At 46.4% G+C, this 23040-nt stretch overlaps 1 protein-coding gene across 1 annotated transcript; it reads right to left on the bottom strand.

Moving 5' to 3' along the window:
* Positions 1-8372: 8372 nt before the first annotated feature.
* On the bottom strand, positions 8373-9090 carry LOC124687512 (cytochrome b5-like). The gene is made up of 3 exons (XM_047221288.1): positions 9007-9090; positions 8820-8886; positions 8373-8724 (listed from the first exon to the last, which is right to left on the bottom strand). The coding sequence occupies exons 1-3, from the start codon at positions 9088-9090 to the stop codon at positions 8471-8473; spliced, it is 405 nt and encodes a 134-aa protein (XP_047077244.1). The 3' UTR covers positions 8373-8470.
* Between the last annotated feature and the right edge of the window lie 13950 nt (positions 9091-23040).

Below are 23040 nucleotides of genomic sequence, written 5' to 3'. Positions count from 1 at the left end.
CTGTTAAACGGATTTTGCGGTATATCAAGGGTACAGTTACTAAAGGACTAATGATCAAAAGGTCGCCATCCACATTACTTAGTGTGTTTACAGATGCTGATTGGGCCGGTAGCATGGACGATCGCAGATCTACAGGAGGATTTGCAGTATTCTTTGGCGCTACCCTTATTTCGTGGAGTTCTAGGAAACAACCAACCGTATCAAGATCAAGCACTGAAGCAGAGTACAAGGCCTTAGCCAATGGCGCAGCTGAGGTGGCATGGATTCAGTCACTTCTCAAGGAACTACATGTTCTGCAATCAAGAGCACCTGTATTGTGGTGTGACAACTTGGGAGCTACGTATCTTACCGCTAATCCAGTGTTTCATGCTAGGACTAAACATATAGAGGTGGATTTTTATTTTGTTCGAGAAAAGGTAGCTCTTGGTGCTCTTGATGTCAGATTTGTCTCCTCCGGTGATCAGGTAGCAGATGGCTTCACCAAACCTGCTACAAAACAGATGCTAACACGGTTGTGTCACAATCTGAATCTTGTATCTTGTAGTTCAGATTGAGGGGGAATGTAAACCGTATTAGTTAGCATATCTCTCATAGATGGTAGCTGTAGATATGTATCAATCAGTCTTTATTGTTTAGATTGTAAACTTGATGTACAAGGCTATGTCAATATAAATACACCGGAGGCTGACCCTATTTGGGTACGGCAAACACAATCTTTATCTCCGGCAAGGGAGAAGCTCCAGGGGTGGCCGGTGGAGATGGAGGTCGGCCAGGTGTGGTTACGGTGGGTGACAATCAGAGGTGTGCTATTGAGGTGGCTATGGTGAAGGACTGAAGGGTGCCGGCAAGGGAGAAGCTCCAGGGGTGGCCGGTGGAGATGGAGATCGTGGGGGAAGAATCCAGAGAGAGATGACGTGTGTGGTAGGGGTGGGGTCTTGGCACCGCTTTGACCAAAATGAACCAAATCGTGAAGGAGGGAAAGGTCACCGGGAGTCAATCTCAACAATATGTAGAGGTAAACCCTATTAACCGGTATCCGGTTGCCCTCTTGGCTAAAAAAAAAAAGAATACTGAAAACAGCGATAGGGTGAGTCAATGTACCAAACAGAAAAAACAATAACGTGTCACACAACCATTGAATGAATGAAAGGATAAATAGGCCATGAACAGGTGGCAAGAGGACTCCTCTAAATCAGCCGTCCTTTATATAGTGTATAATAATGTATAATATATTGATCCAATTCATTACACTAGCTAAAGCCTACCAAGCTAGTGACCAAGTCATTATATACAATGAGCACAATAGCCAAGTGACCAAATCACTCCTCCGGCTCCAGCTTCGGCTCCACGGGTGGGTAATGAACAACGACCCCGTCAGAATCCCTTGGGTCGTGGAACTCATTATCAGATGAGGATGCGTCGTTTCGCTATTTGTAATGGAAGAAGATGTCCCTGTATACGCCATCCGAGTAGAAATATAACTTAGTCCCTGGCTCCATCTCGTAATGTTCTATCATCTCCTTCTAACTACGCCCGTGGAAATACGTTCGCTTCGCCTCATTGATGACTTCAACAACAAAGATCCTGTCTGGTATGGGCAGTGTGTTCTGCTGGATGTCAACTTCAAATGTTCCCAAATGGTTAATGTTTGTATGTATATGCTACATGAAATCACACCTTACGCTACATGGGATACCCTAAACATAATTATCGAAGAAATAACAATTAGATTAAAGATACAAGTCAATGCAACTACATATATGAACAAACTAACTAATTAGACTAAAACATATCGACATAGTTTTAGAATACTCCTTGAAAAGAATGTAAAACTTTTTATCCTTACACCTATACTGTCAACAGTCTGCGCATTGGTGCAAATAAGCAGCCATTTGCTGCATATTAACAATTATAGCATACTATAGAATACTAATCTATTGAACACACAAATTAACTTGAGATAAGGCCTCATATATATATTGGACCCAGAAAACCACAGGGATGGGGTCAGCGAGCCAAATACGATGCACAAGATTTGTACTTGTGCATATGACTAAGCTTGCTGACACCATCCCATGATTACTTCCAAAAAAACTAATCATCAGCCATTACAAATATATCATACAAAATCTACATATAGTAGCAAACAAATCAAATGTACAACAAATTAAATCTACATAGTAGCAAACAAATCAAATATTCAACAAATTAAATCTACATAATATCGAACAAATCAACTATTCAACAAATTAAATATACATAGTACCAAACAAATCAAATGTACAACAAATTAAATCTACAGAACATCACATATACCGATCGGTGCCGGCGCGGGCGGTCGACGGGGAAGATGGCGCGTGCGTGGGCGGTCGGTCGGCGGCGCGGGCGGGCACGCGCGGCGGTTAGGGTTGGCTCGATCTGATCGGGGACAAAATGAGGAGGAAATTAGAGGGCCGGGGGAAGGCGCGTTATAAACAGCCGACTTACTAGCCGCGGGCGAGCTGCGTGCGCTGCGGTTATTATTAGCCACGTGCGCGTCGGTGCACTGTGGTTATTACTACCCACGTGGCGCTCCTGCCATACGCTGCCAATAATCCTGCCCATATATTCAGTTAATCTCCCTACATGCTGTGTGTGTGATCTGATCCTAAGGCGAGCTCCTCGAAGATGTCTTATAAGCGCTAGCTAAAGAGCTATAATCATAAGACATCTTCGAGAAGCTCTGCCATAGGAGCTTTCCATGGTCAATAGACGGAAATCTTCGCGAAAATTTGTGTTCTAGGAGTGTGTGAGGGATACATACGTATATATAGCATCAAAGTTGGTGCGTTTACACTATGCTTATCTTTTATACAGTGTAGCCATTGACGATATTGTGCCCACTCACAAAAAGTAGACTGTAATGTGTTTGTTAGGTGCGCGCACTCACAAACATCAGTCGCGTGCCTGTACTTGGCGCGCTGCTACTAACAACGTACATGTCGCGTGTCGCCAGGTTCACCCACTTCTGGCATTTTTTTGTCATATGGAAAGGTGGTCCCCACGTACTAGTCGTGTGCCCAGCCTCCTCGGTGGGCACACTGTCATTACCGGCTCACTAGTCGCGTGCGCCTTTTTGGGCCGCTGGAAATCGCGTGCGCTCGTCAGCGCTCGTTACCATTAGTCGTGCTCCTATAGCCATTTCCCTACTAGTGACCGCACATGGCGTGGTGTGGAGCATCGGAAAGTCAGAGCGGTGGATTTGAGTATTCGACAACTTATAGGGTGGTTGGTGTTGTGTCATGTGGGATATGAGGTGGCTCTAGGCGTTGGTCGATAATGTATCGGGAACCACTTATGGAGCATGGTCTTGTGGATGCAGTCTTCTTCACCATTGTGGGAGCTTCCCAGATCCCGGGTTTGCTCCTCCCATAGCAGGCGGAACTTGTTCTCTTTGGCAGTGGTGTGGGATCGACTATTTTGGTGAAGCGAATATCTTTGTTCATGTGGTTGGCGTCATTTTGTGCTCTTTTTATATGTCATTGGCAATAATGGGCACCGCCCTATTGTGCCCGCGATTTGGTGGGCTTGACCCTGTTGCATCAGTTTTTATATGGTCTCATTCTAATTAATTGGACACTTTCTTCTTAGTTAATACATATAAGATGAAGATTTTTTCTTCGTTTAAGATAAAGGAGGAATTGGATATATCGTAGGGGTTTTGGATGGATGAAATATAACTGCAAGTATTCTCTAAACCCATCCACTATGGGGAAAATTGCCGTTGCCGTGCAGGCAATCATTGCCGTGAGCCGCTGCACGGCAAAGAAATCTTTGCCGTGCGCAGCAAGCAGCACGCACGGCAAAGACAAATCGCACGGTAAAGATTTAGAGCAGCGCACGGCAACGAATAACCGCACGGCATACTCAGCAGTGGCGCACGACAAAGAACCTTTGCACGGCAAAGTCTAAGCAGCACGCACGATAAAGAAACACATCACGGCAAAGACCCTGCACGCCGCACGGCAAAGAAATGCTGCACGGCAAAGGGTCTGGACGTTGTCGTGGCGCTCCCTTTGCTGTGCGGCCAGACAAGATGCACGACAAAGGCTCCTTTGCCGTGCGATTCTTTCTTTGCCGTGCGCCATCATTCATTTTATTTGTTTTTCTTTCTATTTTATTTCATCTAATACTTATATTTATTTTTTTAATTAGTTTTACTTTTTGATGACTATTTATTAGTGTTACTTAAGACAATGTGCAATAAAAAAATTACTCTCCATGTTCATCCCCCACATATATGAGGGTTTCGGAGCAATCGGCGCTTCTGAAAATCTGCCAAGTGTTATTGCCCAAATGTGAGGAAGGTCACACCGGGAAGCTACTTTTGCACCATTACACCTTCCACCACACTTTCACACATATCATAGGTTCACATGCAAGATTTGGTGGGCTTCCGGTGCTCCGGCGGTCGTTCTCCCCCTCCTCCCCCAAAAATAGCGGTATGTATGCCCCGGCGGGTCTACCCCTCTAGATTTCTCCGCGCGAGGGTGCACCAATGTACTTTTTCATTCTTTTAGGTTTGTTTAGGACATATACACATTTAAAACCAAGATTGGGACCCTTTGGCACATATATCCGCAGCTAGAGCTATTATCACACGATCGAGGGTGTGCCTGATCTACTGGTTAGGGTTAGCTTTAGGGTTAGGGCTAGGGTTTAGGGGTAGGGCTAGGGTTTAGGGTTAAGGTAAGGATTTTTGGTTAGGTATAGGTTTAGGGTTTAGGGTTAGGGTGAGGGTTTATGATGCAGGGTTTTGCAGCTCCGGTGTCAGCACGTGTAGTTAATGGCCTAGGGTCTAGGGGTTTAGGGCTCGAAGCCTCCCTAGTTAAGGGTTTAGGGTTTAGGGGAGCTACTTTTGCACCATTACACCTTCCACCACACTTTCACACATATCATAGGTCCACATGCAAGATTTGGTGGGCTTCGGGTGTTCCGACGGTCGTTCTCCCCTCCTCCCCCAAAAACAGCGGTATGTGTGCCCCGGCGGGTCTACCCCCCCAGATTTCTCCGCGCGAGGGTGCACGAAAGTACTTTTTCATTCTTTTAGGTTTGTTTAGGACATATACACATGGAGAACCAAGATTGGGACCCTTTGGCACATATACCCGCAGCTACAGCCATTATCACACGATGGAGGGTGTGCCTGATCTACTGGTTAGGGTTAGGTGTAGAGTTAGGGCTAGAGTTTATGGGTAGGGCTAGGGTTTAGGGTCAAGGTAAGGATTTATGGTTAGGTATATGTTTAGGGTTTAGGGTTAGGGTTAGGGTTTATGATGCAGGGTTTTGCAGCTCCGGTGTTAGCACGTGTAGTTAATGGTTTAGGGTCTAGGGGTTTAGGGCTCGAAGCCTCCCCAGTTTAGGGTTTAGGGTTTAGGGGAGCTAATTTTGCACCATTACACCTTCCACCACACTTTCACACATATCATAGGTCCAAATGCAAGATTTGGTGGGATTCCGGTGCTCCGGCGGTCGTTCTCCCCCTCCTCCCCCCCCCAAAACAGCGGTATGTGTGCCCCGGCGGGTCTACCCCCTAGATTTCTCCGCGCGAGGGTGCACAAAAGTAATTTTTCATTCTTTTAGGTTTGTTTAGGACATATACACATGGAGAACCAAGATTGGGACCCTTTGGCACATATACCCGCAGCTAGAGCCATTATCACACGATCGAGGGTCTGCCTGATCTACTGGTTAGGGTTAGGTGTAGGGTTAGGGATAGAGTTTAGGGGTAGGGCTAGGGTTTTGGGTCAATGTAAGGATTTATGGTTAGGTATAGGTTTAGGGTTTATGATGCAGGGTTTTGCAGCTCCGGTGTCAGCACATGTAGTTCATGGTTTAGGGTCTAGGGGTTTAGGGGTTTAGGGCTCGAAGCCTCCCCAGTTTAGGGTTTAGGGTTTATGGGAGCTACTTTTGCACCATTACTTCCACCACCAACAGCAATACTTCCACCACCAAGATAACACCTGAAATATAGACTTTCCAAAAGCGACATCTCCAAGAAGGGAACGGTGCACCAGCGCAGTCATCGCCCGACCAAAGATTTTAGGTTTTCACCCTGAAGATAGCCCCTGCTCTCAAAACAATGTCTCCAACGAGGTCATTGCCAGACATAACCAGTTAAGGCCAAACCTTGGGTTTTCACCCTGAAAGGTAGGACTCTGAACTTCACCTGTGCTACCGCCCCCACTTTCATACCACTGCTGCGAAGTCTGGAACACCAAGCAAGTTCCTCAACATCGTGGAGACTTGAACCTCCCTTCTCTAGTCTTCTAATATGGCTTTCACGATATTCTCTTCTTATAACTTCACTGTAGCTAGTCCTCCAATCCGGTACTGTAGCTAAATAATGTAGCCAAATGCTATAGCAATAACCCTGTAGCTGGGTACCGTAGCAGGATCCTTTAGCTGCACTGTAGCAGCGTGAGATCTGTGGTGTTTGTTTTCGGTCGAGCGGTTATAACTCACCCTAAGTTGGAGCATCTCCAGTCGCGTCCCCTAAACCGTCCTCCAAAGGGATTTGGGGCGCATCGGATAAAAAAACGTTCCCAGCTGCGCGCCCTAAAGCCTCTTTTTGTGCGGCGCGGCCCGATATGGTGTTCGGCGCCCCGAGCCCGTCCCCGCTACACACGGGACGCTCTGAGCACGCCGGACACAACGAAAAGCGAGGCGAGGCGTGGCAGGACCGCCGCGTCAGCGGCACATTCAAGTTTGGACCTAATCGTCGCATACCTCGCGACGGAAGTTATTGGCGCGCAGTGACACAAGCGTCGCAGCTTTGCCTTAATGGCGACAGAGGGGCAGGCGAGACGTCTCGTCGGTGCTGCGCAGCCACCACGCGTCGTCGGTGTTCGCACACCACCGCGCGTTCACGCGCTTTCTTCCCGCCGCTTCTGGCCTCTTCCCGCGCTTTCTTCCCACCGCTGGCGTCTATAAAGCCCCCCCCCCGACTCAATGGCAACCACCACTGCCGCCGGCACCCCTTTCTCCGCCGCAAGCACAACCCTCGTCGCTCGAACACCACTACGCAATGATGAACCGCCCCGGCGCCGGCCAGTTCCCTCCACCACCACCTCCATCACCGGATTCGCAGTTCGGCATCGACGCTGCCGCAGAGGAAGAGTCATGGCGGCGTCGGGCGGAGCGTTGGCGTGCAGAGCGGCGGCATCGGCGGGAGGCAATCGAGCAGCGGGAGCGTCATCAGCGTGAGGCGGGAGCGTCAGCAGCAGGAGACCCCAAAGCTGAGGAGAACGCGGCGTGGGAGTATGTGGCGCTGGCGGACACCATTGCGGCGTTCGAGCCTCCACGGCGTAAGAGGCGCGGCGGCGCCGGACGGAGGAGATGGCCGAGCGGTGGTGTGCCGAGCGGCAACACCAGCGCACGGAGCGGGAGCTCCAGTACCGTGAATGGCGGGAGGCGATCGAGCAGCGGCGGCGGGAGGCGGTGGAGCGTCAGCAGCAGTAGGCAGCGGAGAAGCGTCAGCAGCGGGAGGCGGCACTGGCGGCAACGGAGGCGACCTGGGGGGCGCGGGTGGATGCGTTGGCGGCAGAGGCCGACGCGTTGGCGGCGCAACTGGAGGCGCAAATGGAGAAGGAGGAGGAGGAGGAGGCAGAGCAGGAGGATGACGACGACTTCGAGTTGTCCAACGATGACGGGCCGCACCCGGACGAGGCGGTGGATCAGCAACGAGCGGTCGTCGAGTCCTTCGAGTCGGAGAAGAAGCTTCAGGACGATGCCCGTGCCCGCGAAGAGGCGCAGATTCGCCGTGTCGTCGAGCTCTCCCTCCAGGCGGCGCAGCAGGGGAGGGCAGGCGACGACGCGCTGCTGGAGCAGCGGCGTCTGCTCACCGCCCTACGCATGGAGAGGCGGCGCGCGCAGCAGGAACTGCGGCGGAGGGGAGGCGACGACGGGGCATGGCCGTCGAACGCACCGTTGGGCGGTCAGTAGACTAGGGTTTAAATTAAATCTGGCATTTTTCATTCAAACTTTGTAATATATAATCAATTTAAATGAAAACATTTATTTTTATGCACTAATATTTATTTGGGATGGACGTTTGGTGAACGCGGCTAGGGAGCGACGTCCCCCAAACGTCGGTTAGGGGACGGTTTGGGGAACACGACTGAAGATGCTCTTAGAGGTAGTGTAGCTCTCCGACTTGCTTAACCAAGTTAGAGAATCCGGAGTGTACATTTCATGTCCTAGATAACGCCGAGAAACATCTTACATTATTGTGAAATCGACCAACGATTAATCACAAGCACGAAACCTCCCCGTACAATAGGATATAACCACAAATCTACGATTGCAGTGTTTGAGACGGAACACTCGCCATGTTGACAGGTAGTACTTCCAAGAAGAAGGCTGTAGGATTTGCATCACGGCGGAATTCGCCACGGCATCTGCTCTTCTTTTCTCTTGTACCACTAACTAGCTAGTACTCTGTAGTGGTGCTGGTGTAGTTTTGGAGCGCGAAGGCCACCAGCAGGAGAGGCGCGGCGAGCTGCAGCAGCGTGATCCAGAGGCTAGTGGGGCCCGCTTTCGGCTTGGTAGCCCATGCCTTCTTGGAGGGTTGGACGAGCTCGGCGGTGATGGTCGCGGCGTCGATCTCCCCGATGCAGTACTGCGGCAGCAGCTCCCTCGCCGCCTCGGTGTGTGCGTCCTCGAAATCGACCGTCGCGTCCTTGCCTGAACGTCCGGGATGCAAACATGTCAGATCACTCCGCCTCGGCCAAAGTAGAAAGCGTACGCGTGTGGAAGATGAGAGAGGCAGGAGTGCTCACCGGTGCTCACCAGCATCACGTCCTCGCCGCCGGGGTGCTCCGCCATGAACGGCGTCACGTCGTACACCTGAAACAGCCAACGGCGCGCGGTGAGTCCGGGAGAAATTAAAGCATGCCCAAATTTCGCACAAATTTCGTTTCAGCTGAGATAAGGACACATAGATGCCAGGGTATTCAAGCAAACAACCTTGCCGTGGATGATGAGCCAGCAATCCTCCAGGGTGTTGTGCTTCCGCACCTCTTCGAACGAGTACACCTTCCCTCCCGCCATCACTTGCTTCCAAGATTCAGGCCGACACCGGAGGAGGAAACTGAGCCAAGAAACTAGATTCTTCTAGCTAGTAGTCTGGGTCTCTGGGAAAACTTATGAAAGATGGAGTGAGGGGCTCAGAGTACTTAAGCCACCGTTTTGTGCCGCCCAGTCATCCGATGGTACTTAACCCATGCACTGTACAGTCTATCCGCCGCAGCGCAGTCTCATCTCTCAACACGTGGGGGCGACCCACGGTTTGGTTTTGACCTGGGCGGCCACGAGATATCTCACATTCTGACTCGAAGCTCGCGTGCCAAAGAAATCCACGATCGAAATCAACGGAAAGTCAGAGCATGTGTAACAGGTCCGGTATTACTATGCCCCGTATAAACGTTCGCATTTCGTCCCGTATCGAAAAATTGCTGACGGAAGAGCCATTCCGTCTAGCAGACCTCGTATTTCGCCCCGTATTTTCAAAAATTAAAACCCCGGAAAGTTCATCTTTATTGATCATACTACGGATCATACATACATTGCGATCATACCTACATCTATCCTACATCTATTCGTCAAGGATGACGAATGGGATGAACGCGATGGAGGCCGCCTCCTCCTGCGCCTCCCGCGCCTGGAATTCCCGGACGGCGGCGATGGCCGCCGCCTCCTCCTCTGCCTCCGCCCGAGCCTTCTCGGCGGCATCCTTCTCGGATGCGGCCACCGCCTGCAGGAAGGCCGCCTCCTCCTCTGCCGCCTCCGCTTCCTCCTCGCCGGCTCGCGGATCTCCTCCGCTTCCTCCGCCGCTGGTGCTGCCGATGCGCGCCGCCCATGTCGCCTTCGACGCGCGGTCACGCTCCCAGTCGGCGCGCCACTTCTCGAAGGCGACGCCGCTCATCGGCTTGAGCGGCGGGTCTTGTCGGTACCACCGCCCACCCGCGGCGAACTCCCGGAGCGAATCCGGCACGTAAAGCGCGTCGGCGTACCGGCACGCCGCACGGCGACTCCCCTGGGCGGAGCGCTTGCATTGGCGCCGCCACGCCTCCTCCACGGTGTCCGGCGAGGCGGTACTGCGGCCGCGAGCGTACATGCCGAACAGCGGTCGAAATGCGGAGCTGGGGTGGGCGGGATTGCTCGCCGGAGCTAAATATGGAGGCGGCGGCGCACGAGGGAGCTAGGGTTGCGAGTGAGGGGTTAACCCCTCACTCGCACCTGCGCCCGGTATAAGTAGGGGGCGGCGGGGCCGATTTCCTGGGCCCCGTATTCCGCCGAAACGGCCGGCCCGAATACGGGGCCTGCTAGACGGCCCAAATCGCTCCTGCCCCGTATCCCACCGGAATTTTACGGGGTGGGCGGGTTATAAGGGGCCTGTTAGACATGCTCTCATCAGCGTTCTGATAAACAAACCCTCGCTCGTCGCCATTTGCTTTTACCCGAGGTGCATTGCGCAAGAACTACTAGGGTAATCGCCACTGGAATTCGCCGTAAGACCCCACTCCAAAACTGGAAATGAAGACAAACTGATCAGTCCCCGAGCAACCAAACAATTTAGAGCATCTCCAGCCGCGTCCCCCAAAGGGATTTGGGGCGCGCCGGACAAAAAAAACCGTTCCAGCCGCGTCCCCCAAAGCCCATTTTTGTCCGGCGCGCCCCGATACGGTGTCCGGCGCCCCGAGCCCGTCCCCGTCCCATAGGGCACGCACAGGGGACGCCGGACACAACGAAAAGCGAGGCGGGGAGTGGCGGGGCCAACTCGTCAGCGGCACAATAAATTTTTAACCTAACCGTCGCCTACCTCGCGACGGAAGTTATTGGCGGTGCAGTTCCTGCAGCGACGCAGCGATGGTGCAGTTCCCGCAACGACACAGCGACGGTGCAGTTCCCGCAGCGACGGGTCCCGTCGCGCCTAGCTCTGCGTGCCGGCGTTAATGCGCGCCACCGCTCCTCCGCCTCCCTTCGGCCTATAAAAGGGCCGCCTCTCATCGTCCCTCTCACACACAAACCCTAGCGCCTCTCTCCCAAACCCTAGCCGCCACCATCTCAACAAGGCTCGATGCTATGTCTGGTAGAGGCGGAGGCCGACCTCTCGGCCGTGGTCGTGGTCGTGGCTGCGGCAGAGCTGAACGCTCGCCGTCGCCTTCCACGCCGTCGGCTTCATCATCGTCGGAGATGGACGTGGAGCCGGACGTGTGGTTCGAGTTCGTCCTCGTCCTCAAGGGCGACCCACGTGGCATCCAGAGGCTGCCGGACTCCTTCGCCGACTACGTCGCCGGCGACGATCGCCCGCGCACGATGCATCTGCGGGAGGCTGCGTGCGGCTACTACCGGTGGATCGTCGACGTGATCTATGACGCGCGCGGCAAGATGTACCTCAACATCGGCTGGGAGAAGTTCGCGCGGCACGACAGCCTCCAAGCCGGCTTCATCCTCCTGTTCTCCTACTTCGGCGACAGGGACATGAGCATCAAGGTCTTCGACGAGACGCGGTGCCGCCGGGACTACCACGGCGACAGCACCGACGAGGAGGACGACTGAGTGTTCTTTCTTCGCAGCGAACACGTGCACAGAGGTTTCTGGATGTTCGCCTCATCGGTAGAACCAACAAGGGCACCATCCTCCCGCTGGATTTTCCAGTTTAGGTGACTGATACGTCTCCGACGTATCGATAATTTCTTATGTTCCATGCCATATTATTGATGATACCTACATGTTTTATGCACACTTTATGTCATATTCGTGCATTTTCTGGAACTAACCTATTAACAAGATGCCGAAGAGCCGCTTGTCGTTTTCTGCTGTTTTTGGTTTCAGTAAATCCTAGTAACGAAATATTCTCGGAATTGGACGAAATCAAGACCCGGGGTCCTATTTTGCCACGAACCTTCCGAAGACCGAAAGGGATACGAAGTGGGGCGACGAGGCGCCGCCACCATAGGGCCGCGCGGCCGGAGGGGGCCCGCGCCGCCCTATGGTTTGGGCCCTCGTCGGCCCTCCGACTCGCCCTTCCGCCTACTTAAAGCCTCCGTCGCGAAACCCCCGATGAGAAAAACCACGATACGGAAAACCTTCCGCAGACGCCGCCGCCGCCAATCCCATCTCGGGGGATTCTCGGAGATCTCCTCCGGCACCCTGCCGGAGAGGGGATTCATCTCCCGGAGGACTCTACACCGCCATGGTCGCTCTCCGGAGTGATGAGTGAGTAGTTCACCCCTGGACTATGGGTCCATAGCAGTAGCTAGATGGTTGTCTTCTCCTCATTGTGCTTCATTGTTGGATCTTGTGAGCTGCCTAACATGATCAAGCTCATCTATCTGTAATACTCTATGTTGTGTTTGTCGGGATCCGATGGATAGAGAATACCATGTTATGTTAATTATCAAGTTATTACATATGTGTTGTTTATGATCTTGCATGCTCTCCATTATTAGTAGAGGCTCTGGCCAAGTTTTTGCTCTTAACTCCAAGAGGGAGTATTTATGCTCGATAGTGGGTTCATGCCCGCATTGACACCCGGGACAGTGGCATGAAAGTTCTAAGGTTGTGTTGTGCTGTTGCCACTAGGGATAAAACATTGGCGCTATGTCCGAGGATGTAGTTGTTGATTACATTACGCACCATACTTAATGCAATTGTCCGTTGTTAGCAACTTAATATCGGAGGGGGTTCGAACGATAACCTCGAAGGTGGACTTTTTAGGCATAGATGCGGTTGGATGGCGGTCTATGTACTTTGTCGTAATGCCCAATTAAATCTCACTCGTACTTATCATGACATGTATGTGCATTGTTATGCCCTCTCTATTTGTCAATTGCCCGACTGTAATTTGTTCACCCAACATGCTTTTATCTTATGGGAGAGACACCTCTAGTGAACTCGTGGACCCCGGTCCATTCTTTTATACTCGAAATACAAATCTGCTGCAATACTTGTTTTTACTTGTTTTCTCTGCAAACAATCATCTTCCACACAATACGGTTAATCCTTTGTTACAGCAAGCCGGTGAGATTGACAACCTCACTCGTTTCGTTGGGGCAAAGTACTTTGGTTGTGTTGTGCAGGTTCCACGTTGGCGCCGGAATCTCCGGTGTTGCGCCACACTACATCCCGCCGCCATCAACCTTCAACGTGCTTCTTGGCTCCTCCTGGTTCGATAAACCTTGGTTTCTTTCTGAGGGAAAACTTGCTGCTGTGCGCATCATACCTTCCTCTTGGGGTTCCCAACGAACGTGTGAAATACACGCCATCAAGCATATTTTCTGGCGCCGTTCCCGGGGAGATCAAGACACGCTGCAAGGGGAGTCTCCACTTCTCAATCTCTTTACTTTGTTTTTGTTTTGCTTTATTTTATTTACTATTTTGTTTGCTGCATTATATCAAAACACAAAAAAATTAGTTGCTAGCTTTACTTTATTTACTGTCTTGTTTGCTATATCAAAAACACAAAAAAATTAGTTACTTGCATTTACTTTACTTGATTCATCATGTTTCCTTTTAATTTTACCACAAAAAACATACCGGTAGGACGCGGGTCTATCATTGGGAGAAACAATATAGAAGAATTCTTCAATCATGTTAGTACCGTTGAAGATTTTGAAGATAGACACTTGGTAGAACTTGCTCCTACTTATGAAATTGCTGCTGCTGCTTTAGTTCGCATGTTGGAAACTAAATTTGTTAATCTCAATCCTATAATCCAACACATGTTTCTTACACTTGGTGATTTGGAAGAGGGGGAAAATAAAGATTTTGTTTTAGAAACCCTTCTTAGAGAATTTGGTGGTCTAGCAAGAGAGGCTAGAAAGGTCTTTGCTAAATTTAATATGCTTGGTTCTCATACTAATTTTGTTGGTCTCCTTGAAAAAATGGACATGGATAGAATAAGGTACACTAATAATATTAATGATGGTGGGGAGATCAAAGCACCAATACCATGTAAACTCCTAGCTATGAATGATGCACTAGAACATAACTATGCTTGGCTTGTTCCTGAAAATTTGTTCGATGAGAGTAGCAAGCCCAAGACTAATGAAAAGGGAGACGCTGAAACTTATGTATCCAATATACTATGCATGGTTGAGAAAACTCCAAACCCCGCTGTAGGTGCACCACCCTTCGATAACACTTGATTTACACTTTCTGCGCCTCGCTGAAAGGCGTTAAAGAAAAGCGCTTATGGGAGACAACCCATGTTTTTACTACAGTATTTTTGTTTTATATTTGAGTCTTGGAAGTTGTTTACTACTGTAGCAACCTCTCCTTATCTTAGTTTTGAGTTTTTTTGTGCCAAGTAAAGTCTTTGATAATAAAATAAGTACTAGATTTGGATTACTGCGCAGTTCCAGATTTCTTTGCTGTCACGAATCTGGGTCTACCTCCCTGTAGGTAGCTCAGAAAATTAAGCCAATTTACGTGCATGATCCTCAGATATGTACGCAACTTTCATTCAATTTGGGAATTTTCATTTGAGCAAGTCTGGTGCCCTAATAAAATCCATCTTTACAGACTGTTCTGTTTTGACAGATTCTGCCTTTTATCTTGCATTGCCTCTTTTGCTATGTTGGATGAATTTCTTTGATCCATTAATGTCCAGTAGCTTTATGCAATGTCCAGAAGTGTTAAGAATGATTGTGTCACCTCTGAACATGTTAATTTTTATTGTGCACTAACCCTCTAATGAGTTGTTTCGAGTTTGGTGTGGAGGAAGTTTTCAAGGATCAAGAGAGGAGTATGATGCAATATGATCAAGGAGAGTGAAAGCTCCAAGCTTGGGGATGCTCCGGTGGTTCACCCCTTCATATTCTAAGAAGACTCAAGCGTCTAAGCTTGGGGATGCCTTGGGCATCCCCTTCTTCATCGACAACATTATCAGGTTCCTCCCCTTAAACTATATTTTTATTCCGTCACATCTTATGCACTTTGCTTGGAGCGTCGGTTTGTTTTTGTTTTTGTTTTGTTTGAATAAAATGGATCCTAGCATTCACTTTATGGGAGAGAGACATGCTCCGCTGTAGCATATGGACAAGTATGTCCTTAGGCTCTACTCATAGTATTCATGGCGAAGTTTCTTCTTCGTTAAATTGTTATATGGTTGGAATTGGAAAATGCTACATGTAGTAATTCTAAAATGTCTTGAATAATTTGATACTTGGCAATTGTTGTGCTCATGTTTAAGCTCTTGCATCATATACTTTGCACCCATTAATGAAGAAACACTTAGAGCTTGCTAATTTGGTTTGCATATTTGGTTTCTCTAGAGTCTAGATAATATCTAGTATTGAGTTTTGAACAACAAGGAAGACGGTGTAGAATCTTATAATGTTTACAATATGTCTTTTATGTGAGTTTTGCTGTACCGTTCATCCTTGTGTTTGTTTCAAATAACCTTGCTAGCCTAAACCTTGTATCGAGAGGGAATACTTCTCATGCATCCAAAATCCTTGAGCCAACCACTATGCCATTTGTGTCCACCATACCTACCTACTACATGGTATTTATCCGCCATTCCAAAGTAAATTGCTTGAGTGCTACCTTTAAAATTCCATCATTCACCTTTGCAATATATAGCTCATGGGACAAATAGCTTAAAAACTATTGTGGTATTGAATATGTACTTATGCACTTTATCTCTTATTAAGTTGCTTGTTGTGCGATAACCATGCTTCGGGGACGCCATCAACTATTCTTTGTTGAATATCATGTGAGTTGCTATGCATGTCCGTCTTGTCTGAAGTAAGAGAGATCTACCACGTTAATGGTTGGAGCATGCATATTGTTAGAGAAGAACATTGGGCCGCTAACTAAAGCCATGATTCATGGTGGAAGTTTCAGTTTTGGACATATATCCTCAATCTCATATGAGAATAATAATTGTTGCCACATGCTTATGCATTAAAGAGGAGTCCATTATCTGTTGTCCATGTTGTCCCGGTATGGATGTCTAAGTTGATAATAATCAAAAGCGAGAAATCCAAAATGCGAGCTTTCTCCTTAGACCTTTGTACAGTCGGCATGGAGGTACCCCATTGTGACACTTGGTTAAAACATGTGCATTGCAAAGATCCGGTAGTCCAAGCTAATTAGGACAAGGTGCGGGCACTATTAGTATACTATGCATGAGACTTGCAACTTGTAAGATATAATTTACATAACTCATATGCTTTATTACTACCGTTGACAAAATTGTTTCATGTTTTCAAAATAAAAGCTCTAGCACAAATATAGCAATCGATGCTTTCCTCTTTGAAGGACCATTCTTTTTACTTTTATGTTGAGTCAGTTCACCTATCTCTCTCCACCTCAAGAAGCAAACACTTGTGTGAACTGTGCATTGATTCCTACATACTTGCATATTGCACTTGTTATATTACTCTATGTTGACAATTATCCATGAGATAATACATGTTACAAGTTGAAAGCAACCGCTGAAACTTAATCTTCCTTTGTGTTGCTTCAATACCTTTACTTTGATTTATTGCTTTATGAGTTAACTCTTATGCAAGACTTATTGATGCTTGTCTTGAAGTACTATTCATGAAAAGTCTTTGCTTTATGATTCACTTGTTTACTCATGTCATTACCATTGTTTTGATCGCTGCATTCATTACATATGTTTACAAATAGTATGATCAAGGTTATGATGGCATGTCACTTCAGAAATTATCTTTGTTATCGTTTTACCCGCTCGGGACGAGCAGAACTAAGCTTGGGGATGCTGATACGTCTCCGACGTATCGATAATTTCTTATGTTCCATGCCATATTATTGATGATACCTACATGTTTTATGCACACTTTATGTCATATTCGTGCATTTTCCGGAACTAACCTATTAACAAGATGCCGAAGAGCCGCTTGCTGTTTTCTCGCTGTTTTTGGTTTCAGAAATCCTAGTAACGAAATATTCTCGGAATTGGACGAAATCAAGACCCAGGGTCCTATTTTGCCACGAACCTTCCAGAAGACCGAAAGGGATACGAAGTGGGGCGACGAGGCGCCGCCACCATAGGGCCGTGATGTCTACGGGAGCTTCTATTCTTGTAGACAGTGTTGGGCCTCCAAGAGCAGAGGTTTGTAGAACAGCAGCAAGTTTCCCTTAAGTGGATCACCCAAGGTTTATCGAACTCAGGGAGGAAGAGGTCAAAGATATCCCTCTCAAGCAACCCTGCAACCACAAAGCGAGAAGTCTCTTGTGTCCCCAACACACCTAATAGGTGCACTAGTTCGGCGAAGAGATAGTGAAATACAGGTGGTATGAAATAGTAGTGGCAACGGCACCAGAAAAGTGCTTTGCCCAGAACAGTAAACAAGCGATGAGTAACGCAGCAGAGTAGTAACGCAAAGAAACAAGTAAACAAGCAGCGATAGAAGTATTTAGGAACAAGGCCTAGGGATTAGACTTTCACTAGTGGACACTCTCAACATTGATCACATAACAGAATAGATAAATGCATACTCTACACTTTTGTTGGATGATGAACACATTGCGTAGGATTACACGAACCCTCAATGCCGGAGTTAACAAGCTCCACAATAATGCTCATATTTTAGTAACCTTTAGTGTAAGATAGATCAAAAGACTAAACCAAGTACTAGCATAGCATGCACACTGTCACCTTCATGCATATGTAGGAGGAATAGATCACATCAATATTATCATAGCAATAGCTAACTTCGCAATCTACAAGAGATCATGATCATAGCATAAACCAAGTACTAACACGGTGCACACACTGTCACCTTTACACACGTGCAGGAGGAATAGAACTACTTTAATAACTTTGCTAGAGTAGCACATAGATAAATTGTGATACAAACACATTGCAATCATAAAGAGATATAAATAAGCACCTCACTATGCCATTCATCGGTGAATAAGTATTCCGTAAAATATAGCCTAAGAGACCCACACGGTGCACACACTCGTCACCTTTACACACGTGGGACAAGGAGTCTCCGGAGATCACATAGGTAAAACTCACTTGACTAGCATAATGACATCTAGATTACAAGCATCATCATATGAATCTCAATCATGTAAGGCAGCTCATGAGATTATTGTATTGAAGTACATAGGAGAGAGATGAACCACATAGCTACCGGTACAGCCCCGAGCCTCGATGGAGAACTACTCCTCCTCATGGGAGCAAGCAGCGGTGATGAAGATGGCGGTGGAGATGGCAGCGGTGTCGATGGAGAAGCCTTCCGGGGCACTTCCCCGCTCCGGCAGGGTGCCGGAACAGAGACTCCTGTCCCCGCGATCTTGGCTTCGCGATGGCGGAGGCTCTGGAAGGTTTTCCGTATCGTGGTTCTTCGTATCAGGGTTTTCGCGACGGAGGCTTTATATAGGCGAAGAGGCGGCGCAGGAGGGTCGAAGGGGTGGCCACACCATATGGCGGCGTGGCCAGGGCCTGGGCCGCGCCGGCCTATGGTCTGGGGGCCCAGTGCCCCCTCCGGTCCTTCCCGGGTGTTCCGGATGCTTCCGGTGAAAATAGGAACCCGGGTCTTCGTTTCGTCCAATTCCGAGAATATTTCGTTACTAGGATTTCTGAAACCAAAAACAGCAGAAAACAGGAACTGGCACTTCGGCATCTTGTTAATAGGTTAGTTCCAGAAAATGCACGAATATGACATAAAGTGTGCATAAAACATGTAGGTATCATCAACAATATGGCATAGAACATAAGAAATTATCGATACGTCGGAGACGTATCAAGCATCCCCAAGCTTAGTTCTCGCTCGTCCCGAGCAGGGTAAAACGATAACAAAGATAATTTCTGAAGTGATATGCCATCATAACCTTGATCATACTATTTGTAAACATATGTAGTGGATGCAGCGATCAAAACAATGGTAATGACATGAGTAAACAAGTGAATCATAAAGCAAAGACTTTTCATGAATAGTACTTCAAGACAAGTATTAATAAGTCTTGCATAAGAGTTAACTCATAAAGCAATAAATCAAAGTAAAGGCATTGAAGCAACACAAAGGAAGATTAAGTTTCAGCGGTTGCTTTCAACTTGTAACATGTATATCTCATGGATAATTGTCAACATAGAGTAATATAACAAGTACAATATGCAAGTATGTAGGAATCAATGCACAGTTCACATAAGTGTTTGCTTCTTGAGGTGGAGAGAAATAGGTGAACTGACTCAACATAAAAGTAAAAGAATGGTCCTTCAAAGAGGAAAGCATCGATTGCTATATTTGTGCTAGAGCTTTTATTTTGAAAACATGAAACAATTTTGTCAACGGTAGTAATAAAGCATATGAGTTATGAAAATTATATCTTACAAGTTGCAAGTCTCATGCATAGTATACTAATAGTGCCCGCACCTTGTCCTAATTAGCTTGGACTACCGGATCTTTGCAATGCACATGTTTTAACCAAGTGTCACAATGGGGTACTGATGACCCACAAGTATAGGGGGTGTATCGTAGTATCTTCGATAAGTAAGAATGTCGATCCCAACGAGGAGCAGAAGGTGTTGACAAGCAGTTTCGATTATTCGCAACTTAGACATCCATGCCGTGACAACATCGCCAGATGTGATGAATGCTAGGATCCATTTTATTCAAACAAAACAAAAACAAAAACAAACCGACGCTCCAAGCAAAGTACATAAGATGTGACTGAATAAAAATATAGTTTCAGTGGGAGGAACCCGATAATGTTGTCGATGAAGAAGGGGATGCCTTGGGCATCCCCAAGCTTAGACGCTTGAGTCTTCTTAATATATGCAGGGGTGAACCACCGGGGCATCCCCAAGCTTAGAGCTTTCACTCTCCTTGATCATATTGCATCATACTCCTCTCTTGATCCTTGAAAACTTCCTCCACACCAAACTCGAAACAACTCATTAGAGGGTTAGTGCATAATAAAATTCACATGTTCAGAGGTGACACAATCATTCTTAACACTTCTGGACATTGCATAAAGCTACTGGACATTAATGGATCAAAGAAATTCATCCAACATAGCAAAAGAGGCAATGCGAAATAAAAGACAGAATCTGTCAAAACAGAACAGTCCGTAAAGATGGATTTTATTAGGCCACCAGACTTGCTCAAACGAAAATGCTCAAATTGAATGAAAGTTGCGTACATATCTGAGGATCATGCTCGTAAATTGGCGTAATTTTCTGAGCTACCTACAGTGAGATAGACCCAGATTCGTGACAGAGAAAGAAATCTGGAACTGCGCAGTAATCCAAATCTAGTACTTACTTTTCTATCAAAGACTTTACTTGGCACAACAAAACATAAAACTAAGATAAGGAGAGGTTGCTACAGTAGTAAACAACTTCCAAGACACAAATATAAAACAAAAATACCGGAGTAAAAACATGGGTTGTCTCCCATAAGCGCTTTCTTAACGCCTTCAGCCTAGGCGCATAAAGTGTAATCTCAAGTAACATCGAGAGATGAAGCATCAACATCATAATTTGTTCTAATAATAGAATCATAAGGTACCTTCATTCTCTTTCTAGGGAAGTGTTCCATACCTTTCTTGAGAGGAAATTGATATTTAATATTACCTTCCTTCATATCAATAGTAGCACCAACGGCTCAAGAAAAGGTCTTCCCAATATAATGGGGCAAGATGCATTGCATTCAATATCCAAGACAACAAAATCAACGGGGACAAGGTTATTGTTAACCATAATATGAACATTATCAACTTTCCCCAAAGGTTTCTTTTTAGCATTATCACGAGATTAACATCCAAATAACAATTTTTCAATGGTGGCAAGTCAAGCATATCATAGACTTTTTTAGGCATAACAGAAATACTTGCACCAAGATCACATAAGGCATTACAATCAAAATCTTTGACTCTCATTTTAATGATGGGCTCCCAACCATCCTCTAGCTTTCTAGGAATAGAAGTTTCAAGTTTTAGTTTCTCTTCTCTAGCTTTTATGAGAGCATTTGTAATATGTTTTGTGAAAGCCAAATTTATAGCGCTAGCATTGGGACTCTTAGCAAGTTTTTGCAAGAACTTTATAACTTCAGAGATGTGGCAATCATCAAAATCTAAATCATTACAATCTAAAGCAATGGGATTATCATCCCCAAGGTTGGAAAAATTTCAGCAGCTTTATCACAAGCAGCTCACAGCAGCTTTAGCAGCTTCAGTAATTTTGCGCGCTTTGCACTAGGAGTAGAAGCATTGCCAACACCAATTATTTTACCATTGATAGTAGGAGGTGCAGCAACATATGAATCATTAGCATTGCTAGTGGTGGTAATAGTCCAAACTTTAGCTACATTTTCCTTTTTAGCTAGTTTTTCATTTTCTTCTCTATCCCACCTAGCACGCAGCTCAGCCATTAATCTTATATTCTCATTAATTCTAACTTGGATGGCATTTGCTGTAGTAACAATTTTATTTTCAATATCCCTATTAGGCATAACTTTCGATTTCAAAAGATCAACATCGTAGGCAAGACTATCAACTCTAGAAACAAGAATATCAATTTTATTGAGCTTTTCCTCAACTGTATTTGTTAAAGGCAGTTTGTGTACTAATAAATTCTTTAAGCATGGCTTCAAGTCCAGGGGGTGTATTCCTATTATTGTTGTAAGAATTCCCATAAGAATTAGCATAACCGTTATCATTATTATAAGGATATGGCCTATAGTTATTACTAGAATTGTTCCGATAAGCATTGTTGTTGAAATTATTATTTTTAATGAAGTTTACATCAACATGTTCTTCTTGGGCAACCAATGAAGCTAATGGAACATTATTAGGATCAACATTAGTCCTATCATTCGCAAGCATAGACATAATAGCATCAACCTTATCATTCAAGGAAGAGGATTCTTCAACGAATTTACCTTCTTACCTTGTGGAGCTCTTTCCGTGTGCCATTCGTGAGTAATTAACCATCATATTATCAAGAAGCTTTGTTGCTTCACCAAGAGTGATGGACATAAAGGTACCTCCAGCAGCTGAATCCAATAAATTCCGCGAAGAAAATTTAGTCCCGTATAGAAGGTTTGGATGATCATCCAAGTAGTCACTCCATGGGTTGGGCAATTTTTAACCAGAGATTTCATTCTTTCCCAAGCTTGAGCAACATGTTCATTATCCAATTGTTTAAAATTCATTATGCTACTCCTCAAAGATATAATTTTAGCAGGGGGATAATATCTACCAATAAAAGCATCCTTGCATTTAGTCCATGAATCAATACTATTCTTAGGCAAGAGATAGCAACCAATCTTTAGCTCTTCCTCTTAATGAGAAAGGGAACAATTTTAATTTTATAATGTCACCATCTACATCTTTATACTTTTGCATTTCACATAGTTCAACAAAATTATTGAGATGGGCAGCAGCATCATCGTAACTAACACTGTAAAATTGCTCTCGCATAACAAGATTAAGTAAAGCAGTGTTTAATTTCAAAGAATTCTGTCGTAGTAGCAGGTGGAGCAATAGGTGTGCATAAGAAATCATTATTATTTGTGCTAGTGAAGTCACACAACTTAGTATTTTCAGGGTTGGCCATTTTAGCAGTAGTAAATAAAGCAAACTAGATAAAGTAAATGCAAGTAAACTAATTTTTTTGTGTTTTTGATATAGCAAACAAGACAAGAAATAAAGTAAAGCTAGCAACTAATTTTTTTGTGTTTTGATATAATGCAGCAAACAAAGTAGTAAATAAAATAAAGCAAGACAAAAACAAAGTAAAGAGATTGAGAAGTGGAGACTCCCTTGCAGCGTGTCTTGATCTCCCCGCAACGGCGCCGTAAAATAGCTTGATGGCGTGTATTTCACACGTTCGTTGGGCAACCCCAAGAGGAAGGTATGATGCGCACAGCAGCAAGTTTTCCCTCGTAAAGAAACCAAGGTTTATCGAACCAGGAGGAGCCAAGAAGCACGTTGAAGGTTGATGGCGGCGGGATGTAGTGCGGCGCAACACCGCAGATTCCGGCGCCAACGTGAACCCGCACAACACAA

This window comes from Lolium rigidum, chromosome 2 (assembly GCF_022539505.1).
Source record: "Lolium rigidum isolate FL_2022 chromosome 2, APGP_CSIRO_Lrig_0.1, whole genome shotgun sequence".
Taxonomy (NCBI): Eukaryota; Viridiplantae; Streptophyta; class Magnoliopsida; order Poales; family Poaceae; genus Lolium; species Lolium rigidum.
The sequence above is the reverse complement of the archived record's forward strand: the minus strand, read 5'-3'. Positions and strand labels throughout refer to the sequence as shown.